Source organism: Biomphalaria glabrata, chromosome 8, assembly GCF_947242115.1.
Source record: "Biomphalaria glabrata chromosome 8, xgBioGlab47.1, whole genome shotgun sequence".
Classification (NCBI taxonomy): domain Eukaryota; kingdom Metazoa; phylum Mollusca; class Gastropoda; family Planorbidae; genus Biomphalaria; species Biomphalaria glabrata.
The window spans coordinates 45,714,877-45,735,497 of record NC_074718.1 but is presented as its reverse complement, the minus strand read 5'-3'; the positions used below and the strand labels follow the sequence as shown (position 1 = coordinate 45,735,497).

The following is a 20,621-nucleotide window of genomic DNA, read 5'->3' as shown; positions in this document are numbered from 1 at the left end:
ACCTTGCGTTCTATATGGCAGATAATGTAAAGGTCATCCGTTTCTGTGGCCCTTGGTTAACGAGGGTGTCATGTGGCCAGCACAACGACCAACCGCCATTACTTTTCCCAATTAGTGTCAGGTACCCATTAAAGCTGGGCCCTAAACATGCCGAAATTAAAACTCCCAGTCTTCTCCCCGAACCTCCGGCTCGGAAGCTAAGCGCTCCCTCAGTCACCCCGTCTCCTACATTAAAAAAAAATTACTTTCTTCAATTAAAGATCTTCCGTTGCATTTTGTTAATATTCACCTTTCATATTATATAAGACCTGACCTTCGCAACCCAACTAACAAAAATAAGAATTGTAAACAATGATTGCGTATTGCACACAATAAATCTAAAAATCTTATCTTTACTATCCCATAGTTTTAAAGCCTGTTCGAAAATGAAAAACGATATTTATTTTTTTGTTGACCGATTTTCATTCGTAGAACGTCAATGGTACATTAAATATATATAAATATATATATCACCTCTTCTTGGTGCTATTCTAATAGTATAAGTGATAATTATATCATCATACATCTCTTCCCGTAATACACAAAAAACACGCTACACATTCACTCTTCCTTCTTCTCAAAAGAGTTTATTCTCAAAAGAGTGTATTGTGTTAATGTTCTGCTAGTCATGACCAATGTTGTCAACTGTGACATCAGCATAAGCCTACAGCTGTGTTCCGGTATTTTTCTCCTCTGCACGTACCTTGAAAAGGGCTGACTTTACCCACTTTTCAACTTAGTTTCCCCATATTTAACGTACACTTAAACCACTATGATCTTGTGTTTCCACGGAGTGGATGTCTGTACTTTGATAAAATCATTTAATAAAGTCAGAACATTATAGGGAAAATACTTTTTTAGGGCTTAAATATCTTTTTTTTTTTTCAATGAAGCTATTTGAGATTCTGGCTTCAAGTTCTTTGAGCTCTGTACATGAACCGTGTTTTTACGACAGAAAAATCCTAGAGATGAAAACGTATCTTCTAGAACCAATATTGTGTGCTTTTATGTTTAACATGTCAAAGTTGGTGTGCTTTTATGATTAACATGTCAAAGTTGGTGTGATTTTAATGATTAATATGTCCAAGTTGGTGTGCTTTTATGATAATATGTTAAAGTTGCCCATATGCACTATGTTAAAGTTGCCCATATGCACTATGTCTTGATTGGGTCTCACATAGTAGGCCTAATATGGAGGAGTGTAATGGCTTACATCAGGTTCAACCCCTTAGACGTGTTTACTAAACTTGGCTCAATGATACAGTACTCCCCAGTTAATGTAAATTATTTATAATTTTGACACCTATGGAACAGACCGAGCAATATGTAGTGGCAAGTCAATAGGTAAAGGTCTTGCGGAATATATCAATGTTGATTAGTGCAACTCAACAACCAGAAATACGTTTTGTGACTCAAACATTGAACAATCTGTGTCACACTTAGGCCTTGATCTTCACCAAGAGCATTCACACGGGTGTGTATTGTTATTGGTTGCATATCACCCACGACTAAGATAACGTTTTCGACGGACGGTATTCTGGATGTCATTCATGATGTAGAATCAAACCCCAACCACGTCAAATCGTCTCAAAGTGTCGACTTCTGCCCATGAAGGCAAAGAACTGAACGCTACAAAAACTCAGTCGACTCTTACTCTCTGACACTGTATCAGCGATGCCCCTTGACTGGGGGGGGGGGGGGGGCGTGTAAAAGATCACAATGTCTGTATGCTGTCACTCAGTGAACTCTCTAACGTGTGGTGTTTTCTTTTAGAATCTTTTGTTGTAAATTGAAAAAGAATAGGCCCTAATGTAACCCACCATCATCATCATCATCAAACTCCATTAGAGTGAGGGCTTGAGAGGCTCAAATCCTCTCTTGCAAAAGCCCTGGACAGAAACCCTGCTGTCTTGCGTAGTGCATAAATGTCGCCATACAGGTCGAGAATTTTGGGTTTCCCAGACCTGTCGAGACGGAGATCAGCAAGTCTGGGGCAGTCAAACAGAATATGGGGCACGGTTTCCTCTTCTTCCCCGCAGCGGGGGCACCGTGAATCAAAATTTGGCCATAGCCGCGAGAAATATGAGCCAACAGGACAGTGGCCTGTCCTGCACTGTGCTATAATAGCTTGCTCAGGCCTGGTCAGCCTCCACCACGGGGAAGTGCGGTCAGGGCGCCTCATGCGCTCCCAGACTCCACGGGCTTTTTGGGACTTGTCCCAGCACTCAAACCACTTTACCATTTCTGTTTTTTGTATTATAGCCAGGGCTTGATGAAAGCTTACAGCCTGATCAGTGGGTGGAATTTGCCCTCCCTGGTGGGCCAAAGAGTCTGCGATTGTGTTGCCAGTCATGTAACCCACAGACTACATTGTAATGTAACACTTTTCTTATTAGTAAAGTTTCCCTTTTCAGACCTTGCGATCTATGGGGCAGATGATGTTTTAAGGTCATCTGTTTCTTTGGCCAACGGTTAACGAGCAGGGTGTTATGTGGCCAGCACAACGAACAACCGCCTTTACTTTCCCCAACTAAAGTCAGGTACCCATAAGAGTTGGGTAGACTCAGGGGCGCCCTAAAAATCCAGAAATTCAAAATCCCAGTCTTCACCGGGAATCGAACCCAGGACCTCAGGTTCGGAAGCCAAGCGCTTAACCATTCGACCACCGCGCCCCCCTTTTCTTATTAGTTCTGGGATCACTAAAGAAATCTTAGAACTTTTTATAAGCGAAGAACATTTAATTTCAGCAATTCTTGTATTCGTCTTGGTATATCGCTGAACATGGGGACTAGGCTCGAAAACCATGAGCACAACTTTATTTTTTCTGACCTTCCATATGAAAAGTTTTTACCTTATCAGTGCAAAGATTATTGTTATTCCTTTATGTAACTCATACAGATTCATCAGTGGACACTTTCTGTTATAGTTTGCTCTGATGATAAGGTGGTTTTTACTGTTCAAATTTGAAAAACAACTGTCACAATAAAGATCTGCCTGGTCGTGCGGTTTGCTTGCTTGACTGTCGTTCGGACTTGTCAATGGTCACGGGTTCAAACCCTGCCCGCTCTCATTCCCCGTCGTCTTGCGGAAGGTTTGGACTAGGAAGTAAATTATCTTCAACTCTGGAGGGTCACATTTGACAAGATCATTGTGAAAGATGCTCAATCACGTTCAGCATTGAGTTGAATGGACTGACTAGTAGGAAACAGAATCAGTTTGTAAAATACACATACACACATGTATAAGGCAATGTCTTCGATTTCGAAAACTAATATTTCAGTATTTCAAATGACCACGTATACCCAGTTGTGATCCTCTTGTTGCACTACATGTAAAGTTCCCCTCTCAGATCTATAGGGCAGATGATGTAAAGGTCATCTGATTCTGTGGCCTACGGTTAACGAGGGTGTCATGTGGCCAGCACAACGACCAACCGCCTTTACTTTTCCCCAACTAATGTCAGGTACCCATTAGAGCTGGGTGGACTCAGAGGCGCCCAAGGATCCCAAAATAAAAATCCCAGTCTTCATCGGGATTTGAACCCGTGACCCCCGGTTCAGAAGCCAAGCGCTTTAACGCTCAGCCACCGCGCCTCCTTCACTACATTTAATGCAGGCAAAGTCGTTGCCCGAGGGACTTTTTAAGTGTTCTTCACGGCGTCTGCGCCCGTCCTCGGCAAGGACCCTTCTTTGGGTCTCAAATATGTCCCACTTGACCTCAATATTATTTAATGTTTTTTAATTGCAAGCTTAATTAATAAACATTACATTTATAAACACCGGTGCTTGAAGTATATTAAACTTGCCCTTTGACCTGAAAAACACACACTCATTTTGTGTCCTTTTTTTCAATATGTATAACACATTTCTTTTCCCTGCGTTATACATTTTCTCGTTTCTTGTATTCCCTGCTACCCCACCGTCAATGACCTAGTCACCTCCCCCACATTCCCCTCCCCCAACTGTGTTAAGGAAGAGGTCAGTTTGAGAAGTAAGCATGTACAACACGCCAGCATAAGATTCTGTTAACTTCAAACACGCGAGTCTTCTGATTCTCAAATGTATAGGCAAATATATTCGCCCTTCATACGTTAAATATAATTAGTTACGTTAGTATACGTTTGTTCATTTCATCTACTAGTTTTGTGATCAGATGTCCTGCTTCTCAGAAATGAACAAAGTTACATAGGCCTTGTTTGTAACGTTTTCAATCAATTATTTTTTTATCTTTTAGCGATTCACGAGGGCGTCATCATGTGGTCAGCACAACAGTTGAAAGCTTTCATTTAAATTTTGTTTTTTCGATCGAGAAGCATTCAGAGCTGGTTTGGAGTTAAGACTAAGACTAAGACTGCTTTATTGATCCTTACGGAAATTTGTTGTGATTACAAGGACTCTTTTCTCATATAAAGACAACACAACAGAAACATACACATAATACAACAGACAACATAAAGAGTTCATTCAGCGACTACACACAGGCATCATGGTCCTTATTCCTTATTCGTGTTTCCTGATCAACGAGTGTAGTTGATATAGTCTGACGAACGAGTTTATGTACCGCTCTGTTCTTGTTTTGATAGACAGCAGTCGCCCACTTCGCGACGACCTGACGTAGTTCTGATGGAGCGGGTGGCCGTTGTCTTCCAAGATTTTTTCGATTTTTCTTAGGCACTTTTGTTCAAAAAGTTCCTTTAAATATGGTAATGTTGTGAGTGTAATTTTTGATGCCCTTTTTATGACATTTTCTAGACGGCGCAACAGTGTAGATGAAGCGTTGCCTTGCCAACAAGTTATTCCGTATGTTAGCAGATTTTGTATAGGAGTTGATAAATTATATAAACACCCCAGCCCTAACCATGATTTGAATATGGTAATGTTGTGAGTGTAATCTTTGATGCCCTTTTTATGACATTTTCTAGACGGCGCAACAGTGTAGATGAAGCGTTGCCTTGCCAACAAGTTATTCCGTATGTTAGCAGATTTTGTATAGGAGTTGATAAATTATATAAACACCCCAGCCCTAACCATGATTTGAATATGGTAATGTTGTGAGTGTAATCTTTGATGCCCTTTTTATGACATTTTCTAGACGGCGCAACAGTGTAGATGAAGCGTTGCCTTGCCAACAAGTTATTCCGTATGTTAGCAGATTTTGTATAGGAGTTGATAAATTATATAAACACCCCAGCCCTAACCATGATTTGAATATGGTAATGTTGTGAGTGTAATCTTTGATGCCCTTTTTATGACATTTTCTAGACGGCGCAACGGTGTAGATGAAGCGTTGCCTTGCCAACAAGTTATTCCGTATGTTAGCAGATTTTGTATAGGAGTTGATAAATTATATAAACACCCCAGCCCTAACCATGATTTGAATATGGTAATGTTGTGAGTGTAATCTTTGATGCCCTTTTTATGACGTTTTCTAGACGGCGCAACAGTGTAGATGAAGCGTTGCCTTGCCAACAAGTTATTCCGTATGTTAGCAGATTTTGTATTGGAGTTGATAAATTATATAAACACCCCAGCCCTAACCATGATTTGAATATGGTAATGTTGTGAGTGTAATCTTTGATGCCCTTTTTATGATGTTTTCTAGACGGCGCAACAGTGTAGATGAAGCGTTGCCTTGCCAACAAGTTATTCCGTATGTTAGCAGATTTTGTATAGGAGTTGATAAATTATATAAACATCCCAGCCCTAACCATGATTTGAGCCCCATGCTTTCAATTCAGAAGCAGAGGGCATTGACACAGCCACCGCTACATGATAAATTGATACTAAGATGATAGGCCTACATAATTATTTTTTTTGTTGTTGATGTCGATGCCGGGTTACGCTGACATTGTCCATCCCACGTGACGTAGTGAGGAAAACAATCAGATTGTTTGTCCAGCGAAACAATAAACGACGTCTGCAAACAGTCTTATCAGTAATGTCATTATTGACAGTATCTTAGAGCCTTCAGAAGATCAACACATTTGTTTACAGTCCAGTGGGAGCTATCATAAGAAGCGATAAATGCGTCTTTCAATACACGTAAATATCTAGGTCAGGGATTTTTTGTTATTATCAAATAACTTTTTTTTTTCCCATATAGATAACCTTGACCTTTTGGGGGGATCCTGGACAGCAGTTAAAGCCTGTGGAGTCCAGTATGTGCTGTGCCGTATTGGCTTGTAATGGTATGTGTAAAGTGTGAAGGTAATACCCCATTTTGACTAGTGCAAAGGCTTGCTTTCAAAGTACAGTAGTATCACTGAAAGCTTGCTAAATCAAAACTTGTCTCGCCTTCTTGAGTTAGGCGACAATGTGTCGGCCAAGCACCCGGCGAGCCATGTGTGGTTTCGCTTCGTTGAACATGTAGGCCTAGTTTCATCCTTGCAGATCTTCTGTAACTCCCCGTAACACTTTGACCTTAAGAGTAGAACCATTTCGAATAATAAAGCCTACATGACGATTTGGGGGGGGGGGGGGTATTGATGAGAATGTACATTTTTACATCTTATTACAATAGCACCATCCGATGTTTTTTTTGTGTGTGTTTTTTTTTAAATATGATCTCCTGGACTTCTGTCAGCTATTCTTCATAGGTACCTATGTTCTGCTTCTGCGTTCAGTTAAAAGCCCAAGTCCGATAATGGAATACTGTCTAATGGTGGTCTAAAAGTGGAGTTTACTGAACTAACTAGTTTTAATGTTCTTTGTAAGTTGCCCTGTGTGTGATTTCTCACGTTAGAAAGAAAAGAACGCACGAGAATATGAAGGGAGGGTTTAAATTTCTCAATAACAAGGTCTGTATGGTATGAGTGGGGTGATAGAGTCTGATTGGTCAGTAGTAGACCGCATTTTAACCTTTCAATTGCTAATATTTTCCCACTAGATCTGGGTATTTTGACAGCAGCATCTAATAGAAATGTATATGCGAAATACATGTACCACTGACCGATTCATTTATCTATCAAGAGAAATCTGGAGCCGCCCAACAAATTCGCATGAAACTGTGTAAACATGTTCTTTTTACCTCATAGGTGCTCGCTAAAAAAAAAAGGTTTTGATAGGTTCACAGTCTGAATTACTCTAAATGCGACAGTTTGCGAAACATCCCAAGATTTCTTTTAAACATGTGTACCGGTATTTAATTTTCATTATTTTCCACACAAAAAAATGGACGCATTCTATATAGCCTATAAAACTTAAATACAAATATTTAATAGCACAAAAAATAGACTTCCATCTTTTTTAAAGAATATTTTCTTTTTCCATAAATAGGAAATAACTGCTTGTACAAAGTTATAAAAGAAAATAAGCAATTCTTTGGTGCTTAGCCTGTCAATGTGAACACCTTAAAAATTCAACTTATAAAATCAAATTGATAGTTTCATTTTTTTTCTCAAGAACACAAAATATCTGTTTGGGCCTATTAAAAGTGTGTGTGTGTCTTTTATGTAGGATTTTTTTGGTTTTATACGGTTTGGGGGGGGGGGGGGAGCAACATAAATCCTATTTAATATTTCAGTATTAATTGAGAAGCCGAAGAAAAGCCAAAGATTGTATTGTGTGTAAGACTCTAACTTTTTGTTTGGGAGGGAGGGGAGAGAGAAAGTAGTCTAGAATTATCGGACCAAAATTATAAGTGAGTGTGTGAGGAAAGTATTATAAAGCGGACCGTTCTAATTCAAGTTAAAAGTCAAATTGGGAGAACATTACAATGCGCAGGATGAAAAAAAAAAACTACAACAAAAAAAGAAAAAACAAAAACAAAAAAACGGGTGGTTGTTCCAGAGAGAGAGAGAGAAGAAGAAGAGAGGGATATGGAGAGGGGGGGGGAGAGAAGATGGGGGGAGAAAGAAGAAAGAACAACGTAACAGACACTACAATTCACATGCTAAAAAGTGTTTGAATGTTACAATACGGGCCGTTTTATTGGAAGTAATATATATATATATATATATATATATATATATATATATATATATATATATATATATATATATTGTTATAAACCTGGTGGTGGCACAGATGGGGGTAGTGGTATGTGTGTAGTCAGCCGACGCAAATCGCCCCAGGCCAGCGCTAGACGAGCGGTCAAGCGTGACGAGTTACGACTGTCAGCCGAGTCGAGTGTCAACAGGACAGTTCGGGAAGGATCGCCGACGTGAACAGAGCTCAGGAGCGTCACGAGAGTTATAGTCATCTGACCACCTAGAAACGTCGAGGGGCGTTCTGTCCGGTTCGAGAAGGTCAGTAGGGACCCTATATAAGAGCGGAGGTGTCGCAGTCAAGACGGTCGAGAAAAGGGGCTCAATACAGCAAGGTTCAGAAAGCGGGTTCACGGCAGGGGTTCAGAGCCCGGTTCACTACAGTCCGGTCGACTACAGCACAGTTCAGCGGTGTGGTTCTGTACGGAGCATTACGACGGTTCAGTGCGGAGTACTGTCAAGTACAGTTGAGACGAACGGCGTCTTGATCTTGGTCTGTGATCGAGTCCGACACAACGAGCCCAAGTGTGTGAAGTCAGTCCGAACTGTTGAACCCAGTGCAAGCCCGGAACGAGACGGAGAGGCCAGTGCAAGACTTGATACGGCGGAACGGTGTTATCGGAGAGATATTTGTTATCGCAGAGCTATTTGTACTGTTCTACGTGCTGCCAATTGTACAGTAGTGGCTGTTATTTATTCAACTATTAAAGTGTTACGTTATTTTGGAGCCCTGACTTGTCAAGTTCTGTTGGTGGTGTATGGTGCAGTTTGCAGAGAGCCTGGATAGTGAGATTCGTAACAATATATATATATATATATATATATATATATATATTGTTGTAAACCTGGTGGTGACACAGATGGGGGTAGTGCTGTATGTGTTCTTAGCCTTCCCAAATCGCCCAAGTCCAGCGCAGGACGAGCGGTCAACTTTGACCAGTGACAGTACACGCCAGTTCGGCAACGACCTGTGTGTAAATATTACGTACGCAAGTCACGGCGATTGTGATCATTCTGAGTGGTCAAGAACGTTTCATCCGATTCTAGAAGGCCAGTAGAGACACTATATAAGAGCGAGTGTGTCAGAAAGACGGCACTTCACGTTGCCTCGCAATGTGACCAGTACGAGGCGAGAACCAGCACGGTGTGTGAAATCAGGCGGAGCAAGACTAGGTTTTTGTAAAGACAGTGTTAATGTTGTTGCCATTTGTGATGTATTTGAAATTAAACTGACTGATACTTTGGAGCCCTGAGTTGTGAGGTTCTTTAAGTTCGTTGTGTCGTGTGGTGCAGTTAGAAGAGAGCCTGGATAGTAGGAGAGATCGTAACAATATAGCCTATATATATATAAAAGATGGAAGATTTTAGCCAAAATTTACAATAAAAAAAAAAACCGACTGGCGTATCCGGTGTTTAATGTTAGTTTTTAATAAAAAAAAAGTTTTTTTTTTTTTAATCACTATACAAAGATTCTTAACAAACTCTTGGATTCTAGATCTAGAATCTTTTTTTTTTTTTTTATAGACACCCATTTTTTTTTCAAAAGATTATCTGACACAGATATTATAAACTCTATAAAGTCTATAGATCTATACTAATGTATTAATATGACAGAGCAGAGTGTCGGGTAGGTCACTGAAGCGAATGGTGTGAGAATGACGAGGAAGAGAAGAAATAAATTAGAACGGATATACCGGCATCAGAAAGATGCGAGCAGCAGAGAAGGAAATAAGAGAGAAGAATCGGTGTTGAGGCATTTAAAAAATGCTGAATTTCGTTTTTAACCGTACCAATTTACACAATGGTATTCGCGCGCGTGTGTGTGACTGTGTGTGTTACGATCAAAGCCCGAAATTAACCAAAGATGACTGTCTTAACTGACAAATAATATAGTTCTGTAAATGACGGCCAATATTCATACCCTTTGGGTATGGACCAGCCAGTTGCCAAAAAGCGTGGATGTAAAGCACTTGCATTTTTCGGTGGCTCTTCAATTTTTTTACTTTATAAAATATACATCAATATAATTATATATTACAAATTGATCTTTTATGACCTTTTGATTTGCATATGATTTGTTGCTTCTAAAATTAAAACAACGTGTTAAAAGCTTAATCAAACAATAGCATCGCTAGTAGTCTTTGCCTCGTGATTAGGAATAATCGACTTTTCTATTGATTTTCGTTCTGTGCACACTGAATCAAGTTGGAGTAATTTCTGACACAGAATGGAAAACTAACCAACAATGTCCTTTTCCTAACCTTCAGAAAAGTCCTCGGCGTTCATAGCAACGAAAAGACCGCTACTTGTGCCACCACTCGCGTATATTAAATCTAACGTTTGCTGGTGAAAATTCAATGCTGAATCTTTCATTATCTTTGCACGTGAGCACGCTGACTATTATAGGCCCTATAGACGTATTATTAAGATGCAAGTATTTCCCCTTCCCTGTAACTTTAGTTTTCTTTTTTTTAACCACATCACCCTAAATTATAACTTTGTCAGTAAAACACACACACACACATATATATGATACTATTTTTTTTGTTATCTGATATTATAGATTGCAGACGTTACTTCAAAAGAGAATATAATTAATAATTACGTCCTATGCATTTCATGTGTCGATCTTCATGCATTTTAAACTCTAAGTCGTTGGTTTTTCTGGGTGATTTAGTTTCATAAGTCATGTGGTCTTTAATTATAGCACTAGCTTGTCGTTGTTTGAGAATCGTTACTCTTTATCCTGCAACATTATTCTAAAATTGAGAGAAATCTGTCATAGGTAAACTCAAACGAATGAGAACGTGAAACATTAACTTTGGAATGAACGTCATAAATGGACTCTCCCTAAAGATTCGTGTTAACGAGACTTGGTATTCTTTGGTATATTTATTTGTAGTTTCTGGGTTGCTGCTTAATTTAAAGTAGAAAATATTGGCTAGTGGTCACAGCAGACAGGGTATCTTGATTTTTTTCAAACCTACACAAATCGTGGATAGAGTCTAACTTAGGTCTTCCACTTACTATTGACAGAAGAGATTGGTAAACCCCGTCAATTTTGTACCAAAAGAAATGTCTGGTAGGTCTAAATGCGGTATATACATCTAGAATATACATCACGACATCATTTTTTTTTTGTAATTGTATATTATCAATAATTAATAATAATATCAATTCAATATCATCATTGTTATGATTGTATCATGAATTGTATGCTTACACTTACATTAAACATTTAATCATTTACATTAATAGTCAATTAGTCTGATTAATTAGACTTGTTGACGTCACTTGAGTCCTAGATCTAGAGTACTTAGACTCATCTACTAGATCTACCATATATTTATATTATATAAGTTTATAATTAATATAACTATCATTTTAGTTTAGTTATACTAACTTGTAGTTGAAGTTGTAGGCCTACTACTCTCTCTAGCCAGTCTGTTTTAGTGTTTGCCTTTGGAAAAGCTACATTACAAATTACAAAGTTACAAATAGTAATACAAAGCAACAAATAATTTTAATAAAATTTTAATAATCAAATGAGAATTATCAACACTGCATTTAAAAGCATTAGTTTTTTTTTGCAAAATAAATGTTGCTATTATAATATATGGTATATAATTTATATAATATGACTATATTAAATTGAGGACATGCATTTATAAGAATGCCCTTTTTTAAATGATGAAACTTTGGGATCTAATAATACTAATAGATCTATACTATGTCACTATGTAATACCTTTTTTTTTTTATTCTAGACTTAAAAATTGGTTCAAAAGTGATTGAAGGAAAAACCAAGATTGTCTATGATTTAATTGACTACCCTGGCCAAGTTCTTGTTGAGTCTAAAGATCGCATCACTGCAGGAGATGGAGCCAGAGCTCATGATATGGCTGGCAAGGCTCAAATCTCTAATAGAACATCTGCTACAGTTTTCAAGTTGCTCAAAGATGCTGGTGAGTAATTTTGGTTAGTCTAGTTATAGTCAGACTATGTCCAGTAACTGATTTTTTTCCTATTTAATTCAATTTGTGAGCTTGTAATCTGTATTTTATGGATGAGGCTTAAGATCTATTGTATGAACAGATTTATATAATAAGAGTCAGGTTTGAAGAGTGGAGTCAAAAGCTACAACATATAACAAGAAATCAGTTGTGCAAGTCGTAATATTATAAATCTATTAGTACTAAGTAGGTTCAGACTTATAAATAGCAATTTAATTGTTCAGGCATACAAGCAATAATGTCAATGCTCAAAAAATCAATACTATTATTTTTATATTTATAAAAGTGAGCCTCTCTTGATTTTCGTATACCGCCATATTGTGACTTGTTTTGTTATACCAAAGCTAGATTACCTTGTACATATCTCTGCTTTAGTTATAAGTCATCTAAATATTTAACATTTATTTCCATTATTTTTTCAGGCATTAAAACTCATTTCATTGAGATTCATGGAGACCATTCTTTCGTTGCATTAAAGTGTCACATGATTCCACTAGAGTGGGTGACTAGGCGAGTAGCCACTGGATCCTTTCTGAAACGTAATCCTGGAGTTGAGGAAGGCTACAGGTTTAGCCCTCCCAAGCTAGAGACATTTTATAAAGTAAGGGTTAAAAATAGGAAATTTATAAAAATTTGTTCTTTAAATATCTCTTATTTCCAGTAATGAATTTTTGACTAAGTGAAATCAAAATTATACAAAATAAGTAGATGAGAAATAAATAGAAAAAAAATTGTCTGCACTTTTCCACTTCAACAATGTAAATCATTGTCATTAAAGTAAAAAATAAATACAAATTATCTGTTTTATAGGATGATGCTAATCATGACCCTCAGTGGACATTCGAACAGTGTGTTGCAGCTAAAATGAAGTTTGGAGAAGTGACCATTGGCCCAGAAGAACTTCACATGATGGAAAAGATGACCATCACTATTTTTGAAATTTTAGAAAAGGCCTGGAGTTCACAGAACTGTAGTCTGATTGATATGAAGATAGAGTTTGGAGTGACAACTACAGGTGGGTTGTTTACAGCTAGAAATCTGACTACACCATGTTTATTTTGAATTTGACTGAAATGGGTTTATTTATTGCATGTAGAAACATGTTGGAAATGGTGTGACTCTTGTTTGGAATGATCTCCATTATATTTTCAATCTAATAGGTGACATTGTGCTGGCGGACATAATTGATAGTGATTCCTGGCGTCTTTGGCCTTCTGGTGACAAAAGATTAATGAAAGACAAACAGGTGTATAGAAATCTTGAAGTTGTCACTTCAGAGGCACTTGACACTGTGAAACGTAATTTTGAGTGGGTTGCAGAAAAGGTTGAGGTAAGTTGGTTAGATATTTGTTTGTTTGTGGACTTTAGTTCTTGTATAAAAATAATTTTAAGGGTACTAGTTTATGCAAGTAAAAAGCTTTTAGTTTGTCGTTCTTGTTTTATTATCACATTGTCTTTTTTTTAATCTTAGCTTCTCAACACCAAGCCCTATGGTCGTGTGGTTGTGTTTATGGGATCAAGCTCTGACAGCGCACATGGCGAAAAAATAAAGAAAATATGTACAGCATTGAGCATTCCATGCGAGCTGCGTGTAACATCAGCTCACAAACAAACTGAACGATCATTACAAATTTTGGCAGAATATGAAGGTATGAAGCTGTAATATTTCAACAGCATCTTGATTCAATTTAGAATCACTTTTCTATTATCTAGTCATCTATAATCTCTCTGAACACTTTGTAACACTTAAGTTACTACATGTCATAGTAATTGTATTTTCACCTTTACCATCTGGTTTTTATATCCAATTTTGATAAACTTCAGGCTTTGATTATTTAACTGTTCTTGCACATTTTTTAAAAGACATTTTGATTTAGAATGTTTACTTTTATTAAGATGTTTTGAGTTGGATAACCATTTTGTCAAAATTGAAAAATGTCTTCCTTTGAGATCTTTGAAATTAATCCAAACTTTGAATAAACCAAAGTGTACTAAACATTGAAATGGATAAATGTTCTGTTAAACTGAAAGTCAGTGGATAGTAATTAATGTGTATACATTCTAAAGAAATATGTTAATTCTAAACTACCCTTTTCAGACCTTATGATCTATAGGGCTGATTTGTTTCTGTGGCTGGCAGTTAACGAGGGTGTCATGTGGGCCACACAACGACCAACTTTACTTCCCCAAACTAATGTCAAGTACCCATTTATAGTTGTGTGTACTCAGGACACCCTGAAAAATCTGGAAAATTAAAATCCCATTCTTCAGAGATTTGAACCTGAGAAACCCCGGTACAGAGCCCTCTACCACTCATCCATCATGCCACACTGTTAAAAATACTAATTGAATCATTGGATTTCTTGTTACTTATCAGGTTGCAATTGAATTTGCATAATCTTGTGAAACATTGCACTATCTTCTTCGGAATCAAAGACATTAGAATGGTCTCCATTTTAGCTGTAACTATTTTGTCAAATTATATTATCCAGGTGATGGTATTCCTACAGTCATAATTGCTATAGCTGGTCGAAGCAATGGTCTAGGACCAGTACTGTCTGGTAATTCAGCTTTTCCAGTTATCAATTGTCCACCTCTCACTCCTGACTGGGGATCACAGGATGTCTGGTCCAGTTTAAGAATGCCTTCAGGTATGATCAGCTTGAACTACTCACTAGCCTATATATAGAGGTCTTAGTCCTAAGTGTAAAGGAAACAATTCTGAAGAACCATGTTGGTTAATAATAATTACCTGTAATGAAATTGTTTTTTTTTATAGAGGAATTATCTAAGCTTTCAATTAATAAATGCAAATTAAACATTTTTAAAAATTTTATTGATACATTATATACAAAAGTATTTCCTTTTTAGAAAATACTTGCCATTCTGTTTTTAACATGGAGAAAAGAATTTTCATTTAGCAGTTTATGCCTCTATTTTTTTACATGACGCAATCAGTAATCTAATGCGGCTCTGGTGTAAATTCATATATTTAAATGTATTACTGTAATAGGTATATTTTTTAAAATGGTATGTTAAAGATCAATAAATTTTTCATCTTTGTCTATTATTTGATAACCTTGAAAGTCTAATATGTTACATATATAAAGTTAAACACTAGTTGGCTTTTTTATTTTGGCCATTCTAGGTCTAATAGTTTATATTTTAAAAAAAAAATATTTCTATCTACAATGTAGTAAAACATTTGATTTGGACACAAGATGTTGGATTAGAAATCTAATTAAACCACTTCACAAATTTTCTATTCAGGATTAGGTTGTACAACAGTTATGGACCCTGAAGGAGCTGCATTGGCTGCAGCTCAAATCTTGGCTCTTAAAGATCATATGGTTTGGGCCAGACTTCGTGCTCGTCAGTTGAACACTTGGCTAAGCTTGGTGGAAGCAGATAGCAAACAGAAATAGCAATAGAACTTTTTTTTTTTTGTTCAGTAATTAAATTTTTTTTTTTATACTTCATAAAAATCAGTTTTGATGAAATAAAAAATTCATTTTCATAAGTATATATAATTGTATAATTGGAACTTGACATACCAGAGAGACCTCAATGTTATTTTTTGTTCCATTTACATAACTAGCACTTGTTTACTGGGACTAGTCTGATTGTTGGTTGATAATTGTGTATGTGTTGTTTTTTTTTAGGGAAAATGCAATTTTAGTCACTGAGACTTTTTTGTTGTTAAATGATTAATGCTCAAAACATACATTTTATGTCAAATGTTGAAATAAAGTTTCTATTATGCCATAAACATTAAAGACATTTTTTTTTTTTTAAAGTTAAACTCCTAACAGTATTGTCATTACTCATCAAAGAGAATATGATTGACAGACATTACCAATTGAAAGTGTCACTTTTAGAAATCATTTCCACTTGTGATTTTTCCAATTAGAACAGAAAAAAAATTTACATTGATGCAATTTACTTTCAAAATACAGTACTTAAAGAAATCTCACAAATAGTACAATTTTTAATGAAAGAACAATCATATACATGGGTAAAAATAAAATAAAAGGGGGGATGACTGAAATTGATTAAAGTTAACAGGATTCATGCAACAGTCGCCCTAAAAGCCCATCCTTATCTAGTAACAAGCTGTCTAAACTGTTGGGTATGGGTCTTGTCGCTCTAAAGTGTGCCACAGGTGATTCCTTTCTGTCCAGTTAGCCTTGCTAGGGACATCCACATACATAGGCCACTAAATCCAGACATCTTGTGCTAGGTTTGACAAAACACAATATTTACTGAGTGTTGTGGACACTCCATATGGGTTAGCCGTCCAGTCATTGCCATTTCCAGGGTGTGCACGTTACAGCTAGGGTTAAAGTTGAGTGCGAGACCAAAAGTGAGCCAAGCTACCTCTGCAGATGATACGACTGCCTGACCACTAGAGGTTCTACCCCTACAAGACACCCCATTATATATGTTATTAACTTTCTATTTTATCTAAGGATATGCTATTAGTTACTAAAATTGTTTTTCTGGCCATCCAAGTAGCAAAGTAAGAAACGACTGCATTTTAAAAAAAAACAACATTTCTGGCTCACAGGAAAGAACAAACAATACATACAGAGGCAAAAAATTGTAAAAAATTTATACCTGAACACTTAACTTTAGTCTCTTACAGTCACCATACAGTTTTATCTTTCTAGAGTTCTGTGGGCCCCAATTGGTCACAGGTCTGCGCTCAAATAACGCCTTCATGCTATGGATGAAGGGGTCACTGATTAATAAAAATTACTAAATCTTAACCCTGTAAAACATAGACTCTACATTCTTTCCACATTTCATTCATTAAGAAATGCTAAAAGGATGTGCAAAAATCAAGATCTTTCACCAAGGTGAGGCAACTATAACATGGCTGCCTGGTCGTGCGGTTTGCGCGCTGGACTGTCATACGGATTTGTCGAGGGTTCAAACCCTGCCCGCTCCCATCCCCCGTCGTCCTACGGGAGGTTTGGACTAGGAAGTAAAGTATCTTCAACTCTGAAGGAACATCCGAAACATGTAAAACATTTTTTTACAAAAATAGAACTAATGACATGGACTAGTAACAAAGTGTTGTTTTTTTTTCTGTTAATTTCCTGCATATTCCCTCCAATTATACTTAATAAATTAACACATTTTTAATACAACATAAAAAGACTTCACAAAATGAAATATTTATAGAACAACCAAATTTTCTTGAATGTCAAATCTAAAATAAAACAAGTAAAACCCTTGAAGACTAGTAGTTATGTGTACAAGGTTTATTGTAGACAAATAAATATTATACAATATTTAAAAAGTGGTTAAAAAATTTTGTAGCTTTATTTGAAAATAATTCTTGTCCAAATTACTTAGGGTTAAATAAGTGCTAATGGATTTAACATAAATTAGTGCGGTTTCTGAAACATGCACTACATTTATGTTTTTTTTCCTTCTTTGAACAAAAGTTTGAAGTATCAGGGTTACATTTTTTTTACATTTTTCTTGGGTTTCAAAATGCTAAAGGTAAAAAAAAAATAATAACAATAAAAGTTCCAAATGTGTTTGACCAAAATGACATTGATTTATCAATCTTGAGCTTTGATTTCTTCACTCTATTGACACTACATATCAGATCAATAACTTGGGCTTTTGATGTTAATATCAACCAGACAATTTAATTAATAAGAGTTACTAACAGAAGATTAATACACTTACTAAATTCAAAAGCCTGGTCATTTAATCTTTGTCACTTAAATCCCCCATCATTTGTTCCTGACTTAATCCCAGATTGAAAAATTTTGTATTAGTCATTGTGTAATAGTGCCAGTTAAGTTTTGGAATTTAAGTACCAATTTAATCTGATATCCTAAAATATGAATAGATACAGGTACTGTTTGTTGATAAGTACATAAAAAAACTAAAACTTGGAACACAGAGAAGATCTACAAATAATGACGAAAAATATATAATGGATGCATTAAGAATTTGAAAGTTTTTATTATGGCGAGTGGACGCAGCTTTGTTGAGAAATCTATAATTAATGTAAATAAATAGTAATAACCAGCAATATATACCTGAAGCTGAATGGGTCTTTAATTAATATGGTTCTGTTTGATTTAGGGGATGTTAAAACAAACTTGGGCATACTGCATCAAAGTTTTATTCATTTTCTTAGCAAGGAAATGGGAAGGTTGATTGGGTTAGGATATATCCTTTGTAGCGCATTATCGTCAAAGTGTAGTAGAGTTAGTGCTGACTTCTGTAATGTGTGAGAGATAAGACGATTAGAAGAATCATGATCATGATAACTTATTTTCTGACTGTCATCTTTTACTTATCTTCATTCGTCAATTGCTCTTTCTTTCATTAATTATGTTCTAGTCACTGTGAATATGAGTATGTCAATTTTAAATTTAAGATAACTTTCTATTTATTCATATTCATTTCACCTATACTTTATAAGTAATGTTTCAACCCTGTTGTGGTACATATTTTGGGTCCATATTTCAACACATGTATACAAATATGTATTTTGTTTATTGCTATTCAGTTACTTGTCAACACCAGTATGTTTTCAATTACTACAGACTCTTGTTCATAATTTAATAATTCAGATTTGTTAGATATAGGATCAGAGAAAAAGGGGATTAAGTGACTTGACTCCTACCTACATTCACTAAAATAGCATATTTATTGGACACTACGAAATTTCAAAAATGTGTATATCAAATCAAAATAAATCTACTGATGACAGACTCCTGCAGGTCATGAAAAATTAATGAAATGTGTAGATAACTGATATGTTGAATTACATTTAACAGCAAGCATCAGAGTAGAAACAATTCTCTTTTGGCATTAGTCTTGTTAAAAACTCATGCATTCTCAAATTGTACAATGTTTAAGGTCAAGATGTACTGTGTATTACCTAACATTAACAACATAAACTTGACTGCAAAGTGTAAGATGAAACATCCATCTACTGTTACACAAGAACTAATGATACAATCTTTGAAGGTTCCTAGTTGAAGTGCAAGCACGACAGGATCTTCATCTTGTCAATTTATGTTAATCTATCATTTCATTGATTGAATGTTTCAGGTAGTGAGAACCTCGACCTTGGAAGAATTTGGAAGCTTTATCTAGAGCTGTGGACTGGAAAAAAAAGCATTTTGCAATAATACCAAATTAATTTAAACAATATATCATAAAAGCAAATGAATCTTTATGATTCACTGACTAGAATAATTTAAATTAACAAACTATGATTTTTTAAAAATTCAGTTGAAATGAAAAGTACTTGTTAAAATGTAATTTACTAGACAGAGCTGGATTTATGTAAATGGAGGATCTGGGCAGGATCTTTAAAGATTTTAATCAAAAGAAACATAATTAATATAAGAAAATATAATCATTTAATAAGGTTTTGAAGAAAGAAATAGTCTTATATTTATATCTAAATAGTATTTTACATTTTAAATGAGCTGTTCAAAATATTTCTGGTATCAATGTGTTTTAATAAATCAAATAAATACAGAGATGTGATGTGCATAAGGTTGAATGTGGATTTAAAGACTAGGTAGCTTCAAGACTAGGTTTTGGTGAAGTTTTGATCAACTTATTAATCAAACTAATCAGAGAATGTCATACTCATTGCACATTATGGTAAAAAAAACACAAAAAAACCTAAGTCTCTCATTGAACATCCAAAATGCTAATTTGTTGATAAGCTTGAATTTTGTAAATTTATTCATAATGTAAAGAGCTAACAATAACCAATGTTGCTTTTGATAGGAATCAATTTGTTTTTTTTACATTTCATCTTTTTTCTACTCAATAATGTGAATAATTTCTTAGAAGTTATTTCATTTGATAAAGAACAGTTTATGATGACCAGGTACATCAGAAGTTAATGACCAAGTACATCAGAAGTTTATGACAAAGTAAATCAGAAGTTTATGACAAAGTACATCAGAAGTTTATGACCAAGCACATCAAAAGTTAATGACAAAGTACATCAGAAGTTAATGACAAAGTACATCAGAAGTTTATGCCCTACTACATCAGAAGTTTATGACAAATTACATCAGAAGTTTATGGTAAAGTACATCAGAAGTTTATGACCTAGTACATCAGAAGTTTATGACAAAGTACATCAGAAGTTAATGACAAAGTACATCAGAAGTTTATGGTAAAGTACATCAGAAATTTATGACATAGTACATCAGAAGTTTATGACAAATTACATCAGAAGTTTATGACCTAGTACATCAGAAGTTTATGACAAATTACATCAGAAGTTTAAGACCTAGTACATCAGAAGTTTATGACAAAGAACATCAGAAGTTTATGACAAAGTACATTAGAAGTTTATGACAAAGTACATCAGAAGTTTATGACCTAGTACATCAGAAGTTTATGACAAAGTACATCAGAAGCATTATCTCCATATTCAGAAATTGTTTCAAACTTTTTGTCCATCAGCAGAGTGTGGTTTGGTTGGCTTAATAATATTTTCATCTGCTAGATACTGCTCAACAAAAGATGAAAACTTCACAAGGTCTTTACATAGAATGTTCCTAGCCATCAGAACAGAGATAC

The 20,621-nt window shown here is 35.7% G+C and overlaps 2 protein-coding genes across 3 annotated transcripts in view; one reads left to right on the top strand and one right to left on the bottom strand.

Annotated features, from left to right (window-relative positions):
• Positions 1-10,943: 10,943 nt before the first annotated feature.
• LOC106051207 (multifunctional protein ADE2-like) lies at positions 10,944-15,804 on the top strand. The gene is made up of 8 exons (XM_056039226.1): positions 10,944-11,105; positions 11,790-11,987; positions 12,458-12,636; positions 12,846-13,050; positions 13,196-13,365; positions 13,507-13,684; positions 14,528-14,686; positions 15,306-15,804. Exons 1-8 carry the CDS (start codon positions 11,099-11,101, stop codon positions 15,458-15,460), a joined length of 1,251 nt encoding a protein of 416 aa, XP_055895201.1. The 5' UTR covers positions 10,944-11,098; the 3' UTR covers positions 15,461-15,804.
• Positions 15,805-17,287: 1,483 nt separating this feature from the next.
• LOC106051197 (serine/threonine-protein kinase DCLK1-like) overlaps positions 17,288-20,621 on the bottom strand; it is a 31,894-nt gene continuing 28,560 nt past the window's right edge. The window contains exon 21 of one of the 2 annotated variants that reach the window (XM_056038930.1): positions 17,288-19,175. In XM_056038930.1, the coding sequence (XP_055894905.1) occupies positions 19,089-19,175 (87 nt within the window). In that variant the 3' untranslated portion in view covers positions 17,288-19,088. The remainder of the gene's footprint in view (positions 19,176-20,621) is intronic. The other variant, XR_008779451.1, reaches the window with a different exon arrangement.

Coding starts and splice junctions, on each gene's coding strand:
- LOC106051207 (XM_056039226.1), top strand. Junction 12,637..12,845: donor AGCTAGAGACATTTTATAAA/GTAAGGGTTAAA, acceptor TCTGTTTTATAG/GATGATGCTAATCATGACCC. Junction 13,366..13,506: donor GGGTTGCAGAAAAGGTTGAG/GTAAGTTGGTTA, acceptor TTTTAATCTTAG/CTTCTCAACACCAAGCCCTA.